The sequence below is a fragment of the Aplidium turbinatum genome, chromosome 15 (assembly GCF_918807975.1).
Source record: "Aplidium turbinatum chromosome 15, kaAplTurb1.1, whole genome shotgun sequence".
Taxonomy (NCBI): domain Eukaryota; kingdom Metazoa; phylum Chordata; class Ascidiacea; order Aplousobranchia; family Polyclinidae; genus Aplidium; species Aplidium turbinatum.
The window spans coordinates 15,964,103-15,982,747 of NC_137486.1; the positions used below are offsets into that span (position 1 = coordinate 15,964,103).

The following is an 18,645-nucleotide window of genomic DNA, read 5'->3' on the forward strand; positions in this document are numbered from 1 at the left end:
AGCTTTAATGTAAAATTTTCAAATTCATTTATTTTTTTCTCTTAGATGTAGGTGTAGCCTATAGTTGTTCCTGATGAGAACACTATGTGGTGTCGGATTTAATATCCGACACCACAACGGTGTCGGCGTTGAATTTAATAGTGTACTAGTGTTTTCTTTTTTTTCTGTTTAATAGAAGATGTTAAATCCGAGTTACTGAGTGTTATGCGTACGGTAGCCTATCTGGTAGGCTACAACAAGTCAAGCTCTCTACCAAGACTCAAACATAACATCTTATTAAAACATAATAAAATTAATCATCTGACCAATAAACTTTCTTCATTGACTTTTGCATTCACCACATGCCTAGCAGAGGTGAACGAAGTCGGTTTTTTTTACTCCGGCTGCGCTCCTGCTTCGACAATATTCACTACGGCTCCTGCTCCGAAATTCATTTTGAAGTGAAATAAGCGTGAAACTACCGTTTTCAAATGGTTGCTTTAAGAATTGGCGCTCCATTGCTTTAAGAATTGGCGCTCCAGTTGTTTCAGGAACGAGGAGGCGACTGATTCTTAACTAGGCTAATTCATCTACTTGTTTTAAAGTATCAGGTTTGGTGGCCGTGCTTAACTATATTAATAGATGCATATACCGAAATATTGGATCCTTTCATGCACGTCTTAAACCATTAAGGTTTTGCCACCTTTTCCTTTTGTTGGTTTTGTTACTGTATTTCTTTTTCACGATATCATTTCTTTTGCATTCTGACAAAGAAAAATGAATTGAATTGAATTGAATAGTTTTTAAAAACAAAAGAAGCCCAAAAATACCCGGGCTTTTTAAAAAAAGCCCAGGTTTTTCTCAACCCTGCTTTTGCTACACTATGCCCCTCCCCCCCAAGAGAATAAACAACTTTTATGATTTAATTTAGGGTGCTTTTAACAAAACATTTTTGGACGTAAAACATTAAATCACCATTTTGGGCCCCTAATTTGTGCGCAATTAATTAAATTACCTTTTTGGGCCCTTTTTCTACATTACGGGCCCCCCAAAGACTACAGAACAACAACTTTTATGCTTGAATTTAGTCATTTAGGATGGTTTTAACCAAACAATTTTGTGCGTAATCTATAAAATTACATTTTTGGGACCCCAACAATTACAGTTTTGGTCCCTCAAGGGTACGCCGTACCCTCCGTACCCCCCTCTCATAGGCCTTGGTTGGATCCGCCTCTGCCAGTACTCGAATATAATTCTTGAAAGTCTACTGACCACTGTTTTTGATATTGTATACAAATGTACTTCGGTCATAAACGAATCGCCACAAAGACGTTTCAACTTTCTTCTACCGTGTTTTATGATCTCAAGCTGTCGCGTTTAGAACTGATTGCTCTTTTTGTGGCAACACTGTGACGCTTGTTTTTGCTTTTTTCTCTTTTCACAAAGTTTTTGCATTGCTCGCCCAATTGCACTCTCGTCATTTCAAGAAACTTTTCAGATTGTTGCGGGAGGTAGCTGAACAAGTTTGTAAAATTTAGTGTTGGAACAGGTCAGTTATCAATACAATGAAGATATCCTTGTGGATTTTCATTGGGCTGTTGGGTATAGTTCAGGCGATAACAGTCGAAGATTTGTATCCATTCAGCGAAGAACATGACAACAGATTGCCAAGTGGAGACTCTGAAAGTTCGCACAAACTTGCTCTGAGCGTCCCTGCAAAATTCTACGACAAAGAGTACGACTATTTGTGGGTAAGTTTGCTATTTTGTCCGATTTTCTTTCTTTAGGACGTTCTCTTTGATACAATGCAGTGCTTGTACGCTTCCTCGAAAGCAAATGAACAGTTGCGAAAGGAACCTGAAAATTAACATGCCAGAAACTTGAATTCTCGAAAGGTTAACTTGCTATGATGCCATACGCAAACTGCACTTTGGTCATAAGTTTTTGTGGTTTGGTATCCGCACATGTAAATATTGCCTCCAAGGTTGATATGTTACATGTTTTGTCTTGTTGCAGCTAACCGCAAATTTGAGCTAAATTTAAATAATCTAACATAAATAGAATGTACTGTTTATCAGGCATTTAATTGTAGATTTTTTGCGTTGAGTGGATAGCTACAGGCCAGGCTGTCTATGATGCTAAAGCAAGTGCTAAAGTAATAAAATTGAAAACCTTATTGCGTTTGTTGGTTTTGTATATTTAAGATAGACTAAGTGGTTAAAATAAAATAATCGCAAAATCCAATTTCACTTTTGACTTCTGGTGATGTTAAAAGTTGAAAACAACATTTTTTTAATATAGTAGCTATAGGCCTATATAGTGCACTGTTTTTTTGTTTTTTTTTTGTTTTTGGTTTAACCGACGACTTTAAAAAAGTGGATTCCTGTACGCAAATTGCGAAGCGTTATTACATTTTTTCCAACTATACGATTATTACTTTTCTGCAGCCTAGCGGCGTGAAATTGGTAGCCTACTGTTTGAACAAGTGAGATTTTTACGACGACCAGGAAAATTAACCTTTTTTTTTTATCTTGGGCGTAACCGTAAGTCCATGTTTATAGAAACGAATCTGACACTTTTGCAAGAATAAAGCTTCAATAGTGAAATTGTTTCAATCGATAAATATTCACGCTTCATTTCATCTTCTAACATGTTTTTGTCATACGTTATGGCAATGTTTATAGTTCAATGGTGAAATAAGTGGAAAACTTGTAGAAAACACGTGAGATATAAATAAATCGTTGTATATCTGCCACGGACATATAGCCTACAAGAAAATATCCAATTAAAGTAATGAATTTTCAAAAGCATTCTTCAAAATGGCATGACTAGTTTGTAGTTTGTTTGAAACTGAATTACTTGAGAGATACGTTTGTCCTACTCAGTTTTGGCTGTTCTCCAGTAGCCCTTATTGTAGTCCAAGTAACATGATGATTGGTCAATCTGGGAAAATAAAAAGATAGACCATTAGCCCCAAAAGCTCAAACGAAGAAGCAACGTACATTTACAACTACAGCACTTCACAATCAACCAAAACAGTGACAAAAATAGCCAATTCATCTCCTCAAGGGATTTGATAGACAATTGAATAGGCCTATGTGCTGTAGGCTCATATCCGAAACAATTAAGTTTTTATTTGATATGTGAAACAGACTTAAGCAATAACACCATCTCCGATGCTGTACGAAAAATTTAAAAAGTGGACGCAAAAGCATTTATTAGAAACTTTTACTTGTAGGCCCGTTTCACAACTCTTTGACATCTCTCTGTAGGTATCATAGCTAATACAGCCCTCGATGTACATTGTACAATGATGTTCCAGTTTGATCGATTTCGTGCATCTTGCCAAATTTTAGTAGGGCCAAATTTTAGTTTGGCTTTTTTTTGGCTCCTCGACATATTTGTTCCTTTAAGTTTTCGTTCTTTCACCAATGCCATAATGATGCCAGTTATTTGTAAAAAAGCGTTAATCTAAAAAGCGTTAGTCATTACTTGCAAACTTTACTAAAGGAGCCATGTTGCTGCACAAGCTTATGTTTGGTTTTGGGACAGCAGTTGAGAAGCAGTCACATACTTCGTTACCTAGGTTTATTTTTTCAAGTGTGGTGAGTTGTAGCTATGCATTCCATTGCACTGTGAAGCTGTGTGTTAATTTGGTGGCAATAATTGTTTTTTAAAGTTGCGCAATTATGGCACTAACCTGCAAAAAGCTTTGCATCGAACCCTTTCAAATAAAAACTTTTACGTAACACGATTACAGATTAACTCCGTAAAAGCAAATGTTTGATAATTGACTGCCGAAACGGCTTCTAATCATGCACAATTATCATTGTCTTTTAGAAATTCAGTCAAAACTTGACAGGTTTTACTTGTAAATTCTATCACATTACAAATATACAAACCGCGGTTTGATCATGAATACAGTTGGTAGACACAACGAAAGTGAAGGTTATCTACTTTTAAAATTTTCGTTTTTGTTTTAGAATTTAGCAGCAATTTACGGTTCATTATCATGTAGAAATGCATTTTTTTAAGAAGACCTTGACCTACTTTATAGTTACCTTATTGTTTCCGATTCATTACCCTTTCATGAAACTTCAAAACTGCGTAAGTTATAAACATAGTTTGAGGTTATGGCATGTGCTTGGAGACCCCTCATTAGTCTGATGCAGACAGACGTTTCCTGATTATAATTAAATTGCTACAAAACTATGGTTTCCCTACAAAGCAAGCCTACGGAAACCGTGTTGTTGGCAATGCTGAGGTCAGCATTGCAAAGTCTCATTGAGCGGGACGGAAGCCTGAAGCAAAATGACGCCATGGTAACTTTCCCTCAAATGCTGCAAATGCTAAAAGATGTTCCTTTTCACAAATAAATCAAAAAAATATCAATAGGAAACTACAGTTTGTCGATCAACAAAATTGAAGATTTCTAATTTCAACTGAACATACAATTTTTCGATGACACGGCGGAAGATATTCACCATAACAGGAATAGCCTACAACTTTTATCTAGAGTAGTTGTTGGTTCGTTCTACGACGGGCATCCGTCATGTCGTTTCAGACATAAATATCTGAATCAGAATACGTCAGGATACTCCGTTTGTCGCCGAGCACAGCTGGTGTTTATATAATACTGTAATGACACCTTTTCCATCCGGTACATTGGATGATTGAAAAAGAATTTTTACATTTGTAAAGTCTGTTTTTTCAATAGTTAAGTTATAAAATTTTACATTGCCTGCTACTTCACTGCTTCGTAGAGCTAACAGCAAACCACAGCACTCAATGAAAACACCTTTTCGGCAATGATAGAATCTGATTTTAAGAATTATATGAATAAATCTAAACCAACCAACTTGAGTACTGAAAAGTTTGGGTGTTCATCAGGAATTGTCCTGAATCAGGATCAGCTAAATAAGTTTCAAAGTGATAAACATTTTCGGCTTTTAGGTTAACACCGACGGATACATTTCTTTCGACCATCAGACGAGGGATGTTCTTTCATCAAACTTTCCTTTCAATGAAGCGTTGCTCTCGCCGTTTATGTTGGACCTTGACACCACAAGCCAGGGACATATTTTTTACAGAGAGAGCAATGATATTGGGGTTCGATTTCGTGCCACAGCGGACATTCGACGAGCTTTTCCTTCAACTGCTGCTGATTTCGACGCTGAATCTGTGTTCATTGTCACCTGGCATGAAGTTGAGGGCCGATCTTTGACAGGAGAGGTCTGAATTTAGTATTTTTTCGTTTATTTAACTTTTCATTCAATCATCTGGTTTATAATGACCGTCGAGATTCGTTGTGGCATGTTCAATTGATGAAGTAATACCGGTGAGCCCCGAGTACTGTACACTGAAACACGTGTCTATCATCATCAATTCCTGCTTCACTTTACTGCTGGACTCTGTGTTGCTATAATTTTTAAAAGTAGGACGTTATTCTTGGACAAACTAGTCTAACTATCAAAGCGTTTTTTTATTGGAAAGAAATCTTTAACAAGGTAAAATTCAATGTAGAGTTAAAATGGCCTTCGTGACTAATGCAAATAAATGAACAAAAAGTTTAAATTAATTTGATTTAGTTTTATTTAATTGATATTGAAGCCATAATTTACTTTGTGTAAGTTTTAGAATCTTTCAAAACTCCTTCTATTGATTTTGTAGACTGCCACATTTACATTCCAAAGTGTTCTTGTGTCCAACGGTCGTGACACCTACGCCATATTCTTGTACCCGGAAAACAAAATGGGAAGTATCCCAGCAGGTCAAAAGAGAAAATCTGCCATGTTCCAAGCAAAGTAAGCATTTTGACGCTGCTCTTACCACAGTTTGCTTGTATCCTGCTGATATCCCAAGGCAATGAACACATTCGTTGGTGTATAGTGTTTGGTAATATACTATAGGCTCAAAAGTGTTTGCTTTCTATACTATAGGCTAGTTCTTTTTTGTTTTATTGCGACTTTTTTAGTGTCATCAGATAATTTCACTGTCTTCCATGGCTTAAAACAACAAAATTATGAAAATAATCGTCAAAAACTAGTCCAAAGTAAAATATAAAAATACACCGTTCATGCGCAAAAGCTTCCAAATAGTAAAAAAAGCAAAAGCAAATGTTTAAAAACTCCTTCACCGTCATGTTTAACTGTGATTAATGTATCACAGATTCTTTATTGATTCAATTTATTGCAGAACTGGATTCAATAAGGGTGATGACCGTTATTTGGAAATGTATCCTGTCGACAGCCTGGTAGAGTAAGTACAGTAACTTGCACAAAACCACAAAATATTTTATAAGATATCGTTGTGCGTTTTTCAAGGGTAGCAACGTAAACGTAATAAAATGCAAGCGCATTCATGGTGACTTTACTTCTCTAAATTTTTTCCAGTGAAGGTTCATCAATTGATTTGCGCATTGCAATTTGGTGTAACATCAATCCTTTGTTATACAGCGGTTGCTTTTTGAAAGTAGTGATTTACTTTTAAATTCATTGTGTGTTGGAAATCATTGTTCATTAGTTTATACTAGCAAGTACATTAGTCAATCATCATTAGTACATTAGTCAATAGAGCAAATCAAAATGTAGTAATTTTCTTGCCTTCTGTTGTGGTTTGCGGTTTCCATGTATCTTTTAATAAATATTCTTAATAGTTGAACGTGTTTTGTCTGCCACCATAATACGTCATAGTTTAAACTAGTTTATGTAAACAGACATCAAAACCCATGTTAACATCAAGTTCATTTTCATGGATATTTGACTGATTCTCCTTTCAATGTAGTACTGTCAAAAATTATAGAAAAGTTCTTAAAAAAAGCAAGTACCATCCCTCCTCTTGATTAATAAAGTTTTTTTCTACTTACCAATTGCACCAGTTTTGTTAGCTCGGCTGGAATTGCGAACTCTCTTATTTGAATCGATCTTGACGCGATTGTTAATTGACATTTTGTTAACTTTCTGCATGATCGAAAAAGAATTTTTACATTTGTAAAGTCTGTCTGTTACAATAGTTAAGTTGTTAATTTTTGCATTGCTTACTACTTAACTGCTTCATAGAGCTAACAGCAAACCACAGCACTCAATGAAAACACCTTTTCCGTAATGATACAATCTGATTTAAAGAATTATATGAATAAATCTAAACCGAATACTGAAAAGTTTGGGTGTTCATCAGGACAATTACCGTTTCTAACACAAGTTACAATGTTCATCTGATGAAAGTGAAAGTAAATACGTCAGTGAAACAATAGATCAACCTGTTTGTTGTTGGTTTTACTTTCACTTTCATCAGATGAACGAATTTCATTTATGATCAGACATTGCATTCAGTGGCGGCTCGTGGTCTCAAAACATGGGGAGGCTGCATCAACCAGTAGGCTAACCCAGGCCCGGATTTAGGGGGGGGCAGAGGGGGCAGTTGCCCCGGGCCCCCCGACTTTTGAAGGGCCCCCCTATGTGGAAAAAATGTGATTTTGTGTTATTTTATTCCTTTTGACCTTTAAAGTTTCTACAAAATGCTGTGCAGTACTGGACTGATGCTACTGTAGACATAGAGATGGTTTCTACGCGCCGTAGGCGCGAAAAATTTTTTGCACGGGGGCCCCCCGATCTAAAAGTGCCCCGGGCCCCCATCAGCTAAATCCGGCCCTGGGCTAACCTAATATAAATAATTATAAACCTGTACCGGACTGAGTTATAAATGCACTGAGTTAGGGTTAGTAACACAGTAACATGTTCTTTTAATTGGCTGTCGTTTAATGTTTTTATCATTTAAAGTAAACTTTTGATAATGGCTTGAATTTGGTCAGGTTTAGGTGGCCACCAGATGGAGCTAGTACTATTATGGGACTTGGTATTAACTTAGTTGGTTAGATCTATGCTTGTGCTTTCCTACGATAGCAAATTTGTTGAAATTGAACTAAAAATGAATAAATGGGAGACAATTTCCTTCAGGTGTTTTTCAGTGCATTTCCACCCCGTACTTCCTCCTTTATAATAGTCCATTCCAACCTGCGTGACGTATCATGACCTCATCATCCAGAGGGAAAGGGCACCAATAATTACAGTAATTGGCTTTACTTTACATCAAAACTAGTCTGTCTCAGTGACTTCTCAAAACACAGATCAAGTAAAGTAACCTACGATCCCTTCACCTAATCACCGATAGCTTCCACACGCTTTCCCTAAAGATTTACGAGAACCAAAGTTGGAATCTCTGACCAGGGTCTGTTCTATTTGCAGTCCCTGCAGCGCTTGTTCAGTGATGCTAGAAAACTTTTTTCTGAAAAACCTACGTCATAAAAAAAAGAACAAGCAACACCGGACCTGCAAAATTTGCAGACCCAGAGTTGCCAATTAATGTTTGCAATACAATTTTTTTTTATTACAAAAAAAAAATATTTAGAGTTTTTTAATTCTTCAAGCGAAATAAATTTAAAAAAACATGGCAAAACTATCTATATGCAATATAATTCACAGATGCACAAAAATGTTGGGGGGCCGCAGTCCCTTATGACGAGCCGCCACTGATTGCATTTACTAGAAGTTTAGCTGCAACACATGATGATTTATAATGATGAAGTTTTGTCTGTTTAGCTAATGCATAAATCTTCATGTGGTAACACATCTCTTCAAAGCAATGCAAGGGACCGTAGTCAACTGTTTTTAAACTATCAATTACAAACTTGCAATAAGGGAGAGCATAGAAGCGGTAGAAGATACCCTAAATTTTAGGGTATCTTCTGTAGGTAGGTAGCTTCTGTAGGTAGCTAACCTATATTTTAGGGCCTAAAATATAGGCCCTATAGCTTAGGCTACTTTTATTTTCATCCTTTTTATAACTCTTTGAAAGTTTAACATTGATTTTGCATTAGAAGAGGTTGCTTTGGAACTTTTTTAAACTGTTTAATTTTTTAATTTAATGTATAGCTACTGATTTTAATTTTTAGTTACAAAAACACCCGCAGCAAAGGAGAATGGATTTTTCAGATTGGCGGTGGAAGAGTAAGAGAAAATAGTGACGTGATAGCTCCTGAGAGAGTACGTCACACAAAGCGGCAAACAGTGCCTGTCATCAACGTCCAAGACGTTAACCGTAAGAACACAATGCCAGTTCTTCTCATTAATACTGTATTATTGTATTACTGTGAGGTTTCACATATTTCGGATAAAGATTTCTTAAAGACAAGTTATTTCATAACGACAAAATATCAAGCAAGTCAAGCTTGGTGGTCTCCTTTAGGCATGTCATTAAGAGTTAGTTCCAAAGTGTTACAGTTCCAGAGAGTTAGTCGGCTGCATAGCCGAGTGGTGAGAACCCTGGAACGGCAATCGAAAGGGCGCCGGTTTGACACCGCTCAAGAGCATGCGGCTGTGTCTGTGGCAGGACACTTAAAGGCATGCCTGAAGGTGGACACGAAGATTGGCATCCTTGCCTTTCCGTCCACTTAATCTAAATCTTCAACCACCGGGTGTAAGCCTGGATACGACATAGCCTACATACATTAAGAGTTAGTGATCTGGGAGTTAGTAAAAAAATTGTATAGGCGACATCAGGATGAAAGCCTTGCCAGCTGCATAGCCGAGTGGTTAGAACCCTGGTACGACACTCGGAAGGTAATTGGTTCGACACCGCTCACGAGCATACAGAGCTATGTCTCAGTAGGACACAAAGACATGCCTCAACCACCATGCGTAAGCCTAGATGCCATGACAATATTAAGCAACTTAAATCCACCGATCACATTACAGTCGAAGACGATGACGACGACGATGATGATAATTTCCAACCTCCTGTTTCCCCACCTCGACGCGCTCGAGACTTCTGCTCCCGTTCTCAAGAACCATGCGTGGCTGAAAATTCAGAATGTGTCAATTTTGAAAGAGGCTATTGCTGTCGGTGTTTGTCTGGACATTTCGGCAACGGAAAAGTTTGCTTGAAAAACGGTAAACAGTGAGGTTTATTGAAACACAATAAAGTTATTTTTTTTCGTTGTTTTATTATGATGTAAAGTGTGCTGAAGTTGTTGTGGTCGTTTGAGACTCTTTTGGACAAGTTTTATAACTCAACATCAAGTGAAATGTTTGAATTACATAAAAAGGATTGTCCAAATCTTGTCTCATCAAATTTGCTTGGGCATATAAAAGCGACCGATTGTTTGTTTATTGATTACCGTACGGTATGTGTCTGATCTGATGCAGACGCTGGCGATTGTGGATTTAGGCCTATACATTCGTTAGACTTTAGTAAATGTTTATTTATAAGTTATGTTGTTTTCTATGAACCAGCGTAATTTTTCTAACTTGCAATGTTTTGCAAAACAGTCCAGTTATTAGGTTAAAATCTTAGCTATCCCACCATGACTTGAAGCAGGGTAGGCCGATTCATTTTTAAAACTTTTATTACGCAATATTCCCTTTGAGATTACGCATTTTCATAGTGTTCAAAGTTTCAATGAAGCATTAAATTAAGAACTGGTATCTTTTCTCTGTTGCTTTCTAGTTCATCAAATGCATACTGCAGCCACTCCCAGACAGCAAAATTCGTCATTTTACATTGATTCAAGGTTTTTACATTGATGCAACAATCTGGGCTGCTAATCATTCTAGTCAGCTAATTACATTTTTACTTTGATATACAGTAGTTCTTTTTTTCATTGATGCAACGTTTGTTAATTTGCTGACTAGGCTGTTTTTGTTGACCAAAGTCTAATGAAGTAGTTCAATACATTTCAGATGAACCTATGAGTGTGAACGGCAACGTATCTGGTGTAATTGACGTGAGAGATGCCAGTGGCTCGGTCGAACGTATTCAGATTTCTAATGTTGCCTTATTTTCTTACGTCATAACAAACGAGGGTCGAGCGTACACAGCGATCAGTGGCGTTGATGCCAAGCTTGGTTTCGCACTTCAACCGATATCAGCGATTGGGGAAATTATTGGCTGGCTATTTGCTTCCACTTCACCTTCAGCCCCCAATGGCTTCCAATTTACAGGTAAGCCTGTTTTGTTATTGATGTTCAAAACTTTGATTCTTGGCTTACTTAAGATTGTTTAAAAATTAAGTAACCTTACTTGCTAGCGCTGAGCCCAGGAAGGTAGTTTAAAATTGGCCGTAGCTACATTTACGGTGCTTTTCTCTGTGAGTGTTGCCAGATAAGAAATTCTACACAAATTAAAAAAAAACTTGAAAACCGTTAAAAACGAATCCTTGTAAGTTGGGAAATTTTGAAGTCCCGGGCAGAAAGTAAAACTTAGGAATTTTTCCAGATTTTAAAAATATCTCAAACTTGAGACAAAAAGATTTTATCTGGGAACACTACTACGAATCAAAGCTCTTTGATTGCACACCATGGCAAAAATCACCGTAACAATAGCCACTTCTTTCAGAGTTTAGTATTCTTCTAAAGTTGCTCTTGCATCTTAGTTGAAGAGCAGCCTCATGTAGGCGTTCTCAACCAGAGGCAAACCTGTAAGAAGTGGAAGATGTAAGATTTTCTCTTGGAGTTAAATTGTCCTAATTGTTTTCTTGGCGTAACAAAACTATAAGCTAATCTATAATAAGACGTTGATAGCAATCTGTATTTTGTATTTATTCCGACATTTACTCCCAACAAACACGACTAACTTTTTCAAGGAGCTAAATTTGGTCTTGCAAACGTTGAAGCCCAGAATCATGTTGCTGCAAACAGCTCAAACAAAATGTAGCCTACGAAAAATTACAAAGTTTGAGACAAAATCCAAAATTTTCAAACAAACAAGCGCTAAATAAACTTAAGCAAAAAAGAAGCTTGGAAGAAAGTTTTCGAGAAAAAGAAATTTAATTTTCTTTTTTCAATGCCATACACTCAAAAAGCTCTTGAAGGCAAAATCTATTTCCGGACAATTTGCTCGAGATGAACGAGTTTAAATGTTCAAGAAACTGTGACTGATATTATTAACCATAACTTCCTGATTGCTTCTTCTGGGCTAGCAATAGGCTACATCGGTAGTAGCCGTTCGTTTGAACCTTTTTCTTCCGTAGAATAAAGCTACCTTGCCTTGACATTTAGCTCAGGTAACCACCAATATTCGAAGGGTAATGAATAAAAAGCTCATTAGCTCATTGTACTGACAAGCGGAATAAAGCAAATGAAAACGAAAAACTGCTTGAACCTACGACTTTAATTTACGTTCTTGTTTAATTGGCAAATCGACTAATTTCAATGTTTCTTTCGTCCCACGCAGGTGGCAGTTTTCAACGTCGGGTGAATATTAATTACGACCAAGGTGGCTACAGATTTGCAATGACCCAGAGATTCCTTGGGGTTCGAGAAGAAGAAAACTCTGATGGGAATGTCATTGTAGTTGACACAAAGTTCGTCGGGATGCTGCCTTCTATTCCTGCCGATGCTGAAGTGACAATGGGCGATTTTACTGAAGATTATGTCAAGTCTTCCCCAGGTAAAGTATCACAACATTGTTTCGTAGTACACCAACAGTTCGTCCGCCCCGTCGGCCCCGCTAGCTCAGTGGTTGCGCGCCCGGCTCAAGATCACGCGGCGCTGGTTCGACTCTCCGGGTGTGCGCTTGAGCAACGCATTTCAGGACTGCTCTCCATTCAAAGGCACCTAGTGAATGGAATAATTCCCCGGCAACAACACTTCAACATCCGGAAAAACTTCACTCTGTCAATCTCGGTAACCGGCCGTGCGCCAAGAGCCTCAGTATGCGAAACTACCAGGAATAACCATTAACCAATCAAGGCTTTGTCAGTTCGAGGATAAAAATTCAAGAACCAACCGGTTAACTATGGGAACAACCAATACACAAGCGGATGTTTTATTCGTTTATGCTTCAGCAGTTGGCGACGGCACCTTTTCTGATCATAAGTTTTGTGCCCACAACAAAGAAGAACGTCACATTTTGTGTCTACAACAAAAAAGAACGTCACATATATCACTGTTTTTAAAAGATTAAAAAAGAAGAACGTATCATCAACTCATGACAAGCTTTTCCTTGTTTAGTTGTTGGCAAAATCTTAAAAAATTATTTGTTTAGTTTTGTACACGCCATTATTAAGTTGTACAAATAAGATCTGACGTCATCAGAAGATGAATAAATTAAAAAGCAGATGAAGAAAGAAAATAGCAAACAACGTTTCGCGTGCCCCAAGCTATTTGGCCTCATTAGCAGTTTGCTGATATGTCAAATTAAACTTCTTGTATTTGTGTCACTTTTTCATTTCTTGGTTTTATTTGGTCTGTCGATCACATATCAGTTTTCAGAAAGTAAAAGTCGTAGTTGAGACAACGTTAATTTTACATGAAAAAATAAATTGATATCTTGTGAGTGTTGCCAGAGTGAATGATTGCAAATAATTGTTTTGACCTAATGAACGCAAACGTACAATCAGTAACAAGAATAAAAAAAAATTGAATAAGGCCGTTCACCAGGCATTTAGTTAAATAACATGATATGCGTTCTTCTGGTGCAAGCTGAACTATCACAAGATGTATAAGGTTACAATCTGCTTTAATTCCGACGTTTCGTCAACCAGACACCCTGGCTGACTTGAAGAACGTCAGTCGTGTCTGAATAACGTTGGAATTAAAGCAGATTATTATCAATTTATACATCTTGTGATAGTTCAGCTTGCACCAGAAAAAGTATATCATGTTGTTAATAAAAAGGCTTAATATTTTTCACCAAATGACATAAAGTGCTGAAAATGTTTGCTGTTTTGTAAAGCGACAATATATTAAGCATACGTAACATATGTGTATACAACTATACATAGCATACTGTAATTGCAAATATTTTGTGGCTAGGTCGTATTTCCACCAACTCTTCTCGCTCGTACACGATTGGCGATGTAACTCACACCTACCGCATCACCCAAGATATTATTTTCAGCGAGTGCAGAGATTCAATGAAAAATGTAAGTTTGATGAATTGTTTCTCTGATCTGGTTGGTGTCAATCTTTTCGTTTTTAATTGAATGCTGGTAGACCTATTTAAAGTTAAATCACAAACCGGCTTTTCGAGCCAAAACTTATTTAATTTTCATGCAGTTAACCTTTCCTGTTATGTTTTTTATGCAGTTTAACTTTATTAAATGTACCCCCTTAGAAGGTTAGTAGAAAAATAGTTTTCTCCTAAAAGGTACACCAAGACAAGAGTTTCGATAAGTGTTGCTAATATTAAACGTTCTTGCACATCAATCGGTTGAACTTTAAAGGCTATGCAGTAGCCTACTATTGTTAACATTATTTGGTGTTATAAATTAATTTCTTGCGTTCTTCCGGTGACGTGTGGTAGTTATTGTCTATCTTACGTTAATAGTTTGTTTATTCTGTATTATTCAGCAATGTAAATCCTTACATAGCCTACTTGTTTTGTGCGCCAAGTGATTTGGCCAAGCAAGTCGTTAGAATACAGTTTGCAAACAGTAGTTTATAGTTAAGAATTACTCGTTTGTTTTTACAGATTCAAGAAACTTTGAAATTGCATGTTTCTAAAATTTTCCTTAACTTCCACGAGACTGACGACAATGTAAGGTACGCCCTGAACACAAAGATGTCTTCCCCAGGTAAATTATTTGGTTTTAGATCAGATAAACATAAAATCACACAAAATAAACTAAATGATGCATGATCTTGTAGTTTCAAACGTAAAAAAGGATTGTGCAAAGTTTTGGTTTGAGCACGGAAACACTTTTCTATTTGGATGCCGCCCAATCTCATGCAAAGCGCGGTGTCGTTTGCAACTAAGATCTTGCTGCTGATGAAAGAAATAGCAAATCCATCATCATGTTGTTACCTTTAGTTTGAAGCAATTAGCAGATAAAACGACGAAGAACTATCAGCGGCTATGCCAAATGCCAATCAATTTACATTCTTTAAAAACTCATTTATCCAAGACAGCATATCACTCGTTTTTTGTATTCAACGTTTGCAGACGTTGAATCAATTTAAAAAAACGACTGATTAGCTAGTTGGGACTAGTAGGCTAGTTTAAACGCTGTCCTTTTATCTTTTGCCTTCACCATTAATTAAGATACATGCGAAGGCTTCAAACACCTGGAAAATCAACAAGAAAGTGTGCTTTGTGTTTGAACAACTCTAACGGACGTTACTTTTCATCTTAACTAAGCTTTGTTATGCACACTTCGTATTCTTCGTTCCCGCTTTGTGCAGTTGTTCTGCGGTTCCTAGATTTGCAACGGCATCTTACTACAAGGCTGTCATCTCAAATTAACTCAATTCAGAGAAAACATTTTGAAGTTTAATGGTTTTGTAAGCTGAAGAAATTGGCTTTTCAGACAGCAGCGCTGTGCCTTCTCATCCCTGTGAAACAAGAAGGCATGGATGCCATCCAAATGCTGAATGTGAACCTTTGGAAGGGCGAGATTTCGTCTGCAGGTGTCGTCCTGGTTTTGCCGGTGACGGAAGGATTTGCGACGACTTTGACGAATGCGTTCGAAGTCCATGTCCTGCGCATTCAACCTGTTTCAACGAGCCAGGGTCATATTCGTGCGAATGTGATGAGGGGTATGAAAAGAATGCTCGAACTCAGCAATGTGAGCTGGAAGGTACGAAGTGGCATTTTGAAAGACAAAATTAAAAACAGTTGAAAGTACCCTTGTTATAACTATTCTTTCGTTGGTGCATCGTTTTTATCAACAATTCAAGTGTAGTAGCCTACTACGGAATTACTTTATCCATCGTCTAATTTTCTTGGTGACAATTGGATGACAAAAAAACAAACAAACGAACCTAACGGACAGAACAACCTGCAGCTTCCGTTCCTGCTCCAGCCAAACTCAGACCATCTTTTTGAACTCCGGCCCGGAACCGGAGGTGTGTGTGCAAACTGCATGTGTGCCTGTGGTCAGTTTCATAACCTTGAATGAATCTTTTTGTATCGTTGTGGGACTGCAGTGATGCAAGAATAGGATACACATGGTACCTGATGGCTGATATCAGGATGGATATCAGGATGGATGGTACCTGATATCAGGTACCTGATACCTGAGGGCTGACATTGGTCAGCCCTCAGCGCCCAAGAAAAAATCAAATCCTCAGATTGTTTTTCAAAAAGGTGTAACATAGTACAACCAATGCAAAATGATTTGTTCATTTTTTTCAGAACTATTCATTTTACTCTCCCAAAGTCATTTCCCATAAATCTTTGTTTATCACAAATCTTTAATATCTTTAAAAAGAATACTATATCGGGTGGATAGAAAACTTTTCTAAATTTGAAATTTACCCAAAAGTTTACTCCTGAATGGATCCTTTTAAAGAACCCTACACATTGCCATCATCATTGCCTGTAAAACCAACATCCTGCTTCCGGCCTCCGCCCAAAATGTTACCTCCGGTGCATCACTAAGCGAACCACATTTTTCTTATAAAATTCAGAAATTTTCCTGTTCTCATTTTGTTAACCAAGTAGGTAGCCTAAAACCTACCGCACACAATGAGTTTGCAAACATCAATTAACATTAGTGCTCTGATTACAATTAGTAAACTGATTTCACATGCTAATGCTTTGCATACGTTGTATTAACGCTTAAGTGACATAATTAATTTTTTGAATCTCAGTTGTGGATTATTGCGGTAGCAGTTCGAATAACTGCGCCGAAGATGCGACATGTACCAACCTTGAGCGCTCATATCAATGCTCTTGCAATCCTGGATTCCGAGGAGATGGTTACACTTGCGAGGCTGTCGGTACGGAAAAAAAATCGAAATATGACTCCTTGTATTTCATAAATCATTTCCTTAACAATTAGAGTATTTCGCTCCCGATGGTTAAGTGCAGGGCCGTTGAGAGGATATTTTGGGCCTGATACAAAATGAGATCGTCCGGCCTACCTCTAAATCAAGACACTTCTTTGAAAATGCAATATACCCAAAGAACATGCGGTAGTTTCTTCAAGTTCCTTAGACCCCTGGAAAGGTTACGGTCCCCTGATATTATCACGGGCCGGATGCAAAAGTACCCTCTGGACTCTTCGGTCAACTGTAGCCTACTGGAAAAGTGAAGAGTTCTGTCAACAAAGAAATGACAGAATCAAGCAATGAAGGTTCGAGTCTCAGCGTGTGCAGACATGCAGTGCAATGCATTTCAAGAACAGTTGTTTTAGCATCGCTTATTTGGGTGAAGAACTTTGCAAACAACTTCATCTGCTTCTCATATTGCCAGTAGGTGAGACCAACGGATAAGGTTGCTTGTAAAAAGCAAGCAAAACTACACAATATTAACGCAGAAAGGCCTAACTGGTTTGCATCAGTGATGGTAACCTACTTAAATCATTTAAACTTGCGAAACCACCAGAATTATGATCTCAATGAGGATTTACCATCCTGAGGATGAAGATTTATTAATCAACCAATTTCTTTTGAGTATCATGTTTTGGCTCATCCCTTTTATTTTCCTAATCTTCACTTTAGAATTACCACCTGGTTTTCCAGAATGTCCTGGTAATCAAGTGTACTCGAATTGTGCCAGCTGTTTCACAACATGCGATGAGAGATCACGTCCAAAGAGGTGCACCTTGCAATGCCGCATGCAGTGTACATGTCCCTTGGACACGTTTTTGAACGGAGATATGTGTGTAACCGCAGAGCAATGTCCAGAGCGTAAGTTCTTCATCTTAACCAAAATATCTCACTTTTGTATACCTTGTGGCCTACCAGTAGGCAGTGATTGGCATTATCGGCGATAATTTATCGGCGATAATTATCGGCGATAAATTTTTATCGCTTATCGTTGTCGCTCAATTATTTTTTCAGTTATCGTTTATCGTTATCGCCAAAGGCAATATTTGATTATTGCCGATAATTAATCGCCGATAAATTTTATTTCGGATCAACGCACAAGTGGAAAGACCATGAAAAGTAATATTTTTACTAGCCACCTAGTTAATGAAACTAAAATTAAAACCAGTTCTTCTTCAGTGCCTGAAGTGTATGTGCACAGGTCGTTGTCAAGGGAGGGGGCACGCCCCCTGCAGCGACGGCCTTGACAACACAATATTTTTTAGAGTTGCAAATTGCAATGCAATGAAATGCATGCAACAAGTCTCTTGTTGTTTTGCTGCAATCGGCAATCGCGAGTTAATTTTACAATTAAAATGTAAGCGCACAGACAGTATACAGATTCCTTTGAAGCGAAGCGAAAGAAATTGGCAAGTGGTTTGTGAAAGTGTCGCAATACGAGGCGCTTTTACATCGGAAACATGGTCTTTCGCGCCACCTCACGATCAACTATTTTATTCTTGTGTTTTCTTTTTTCGTTGGAAGTGTTAGTTTTTAGTAATTGTCGTAAAAAAATAAAATCCCTCTCGTCAAAACATGAAACTAACTGTTTTAAGCGCATTAAATCTTTAGATGAGTAGATTAACTAAAATTGCAAGAACTTGCCTTGAGACGTGCGGTTACGTCACAAACTCAGTTTAAAAGACAAAATTCACACACAATAACAACACAAGATCGGTTATAGACTATAAGGTCGAGTTTTTTCTAGCTTGGCGATATAACTTTAATCCAAAAATAATAACCAAATTCGTAAGTGCCATTTAACTTATAACGTTAACCCATTTGTGCCGAAAGTGAAAGTTGGCTACTTAAAAAAAATTTCGGAAAATTTAAATATTGCATAATTATGACCTGAAGA

At 37.5% G+C, this 18,645-nt stretch overlaps 1 protein-coding gene across 1 annotated transcript in view; it reads left to right on the top strand.

The window, feature by feature from the left end:
- Positions 1–1,489: 1,489 nt before the first annotated feature.
- Positions 1,490–18,645, top strand: part of LOC145784316 (nidogen-1-like) — a 32,371-nt gene continuing 15,215 nt past the window's right edge. Inside the window, exons 1-13 of the mRNA XM_082596114.1 lie at positions 1,490–1,730; positions 4,933–5,211; positions 5,650–5,783; positions 6,175–6,237; positions 8,930–9,075; positions 9,732–9,926; positions 10,716–10,976; positions 12,208–12,423; positions 13,791–13,900; positions 14,449–14,551; positions 15,284–15,553; positions 16,569–16,697; positions 17,442–17,609. Coding sequence (XP_082452240.1) covers positions 1,545–1,730; positions 4,933–5,211; positions 5,650–5,783; positions 6,175–6,237; positions 8,930–9,075; positions 9,732–9,926; positions 10,716–10,976; positions 12,208–12,423; positions 13,791–13,900; positions 14,449–14,551; positions 15,284–15,553; positions 16,569–16,697; positions 17,442–17,609 — 2,260 coding nt within the window. The 5' untranslated portion in view covers positions 1,490–1,544. The remainder of the gene's footprint in view (positions 1,731–4,932; positions 5,212–5,649; positions 5,784–6,174; positions 6,238–8,929; positions 9,076–9,731; positions 9,927–10,715; positions 10,977–12,207; positions 12,424–13,790; positions 13,901–14,448; positions 14,552–15,283; positions 15,554–16,568; positions 16,698–17,441; positions 17,610–18,645) is intronic.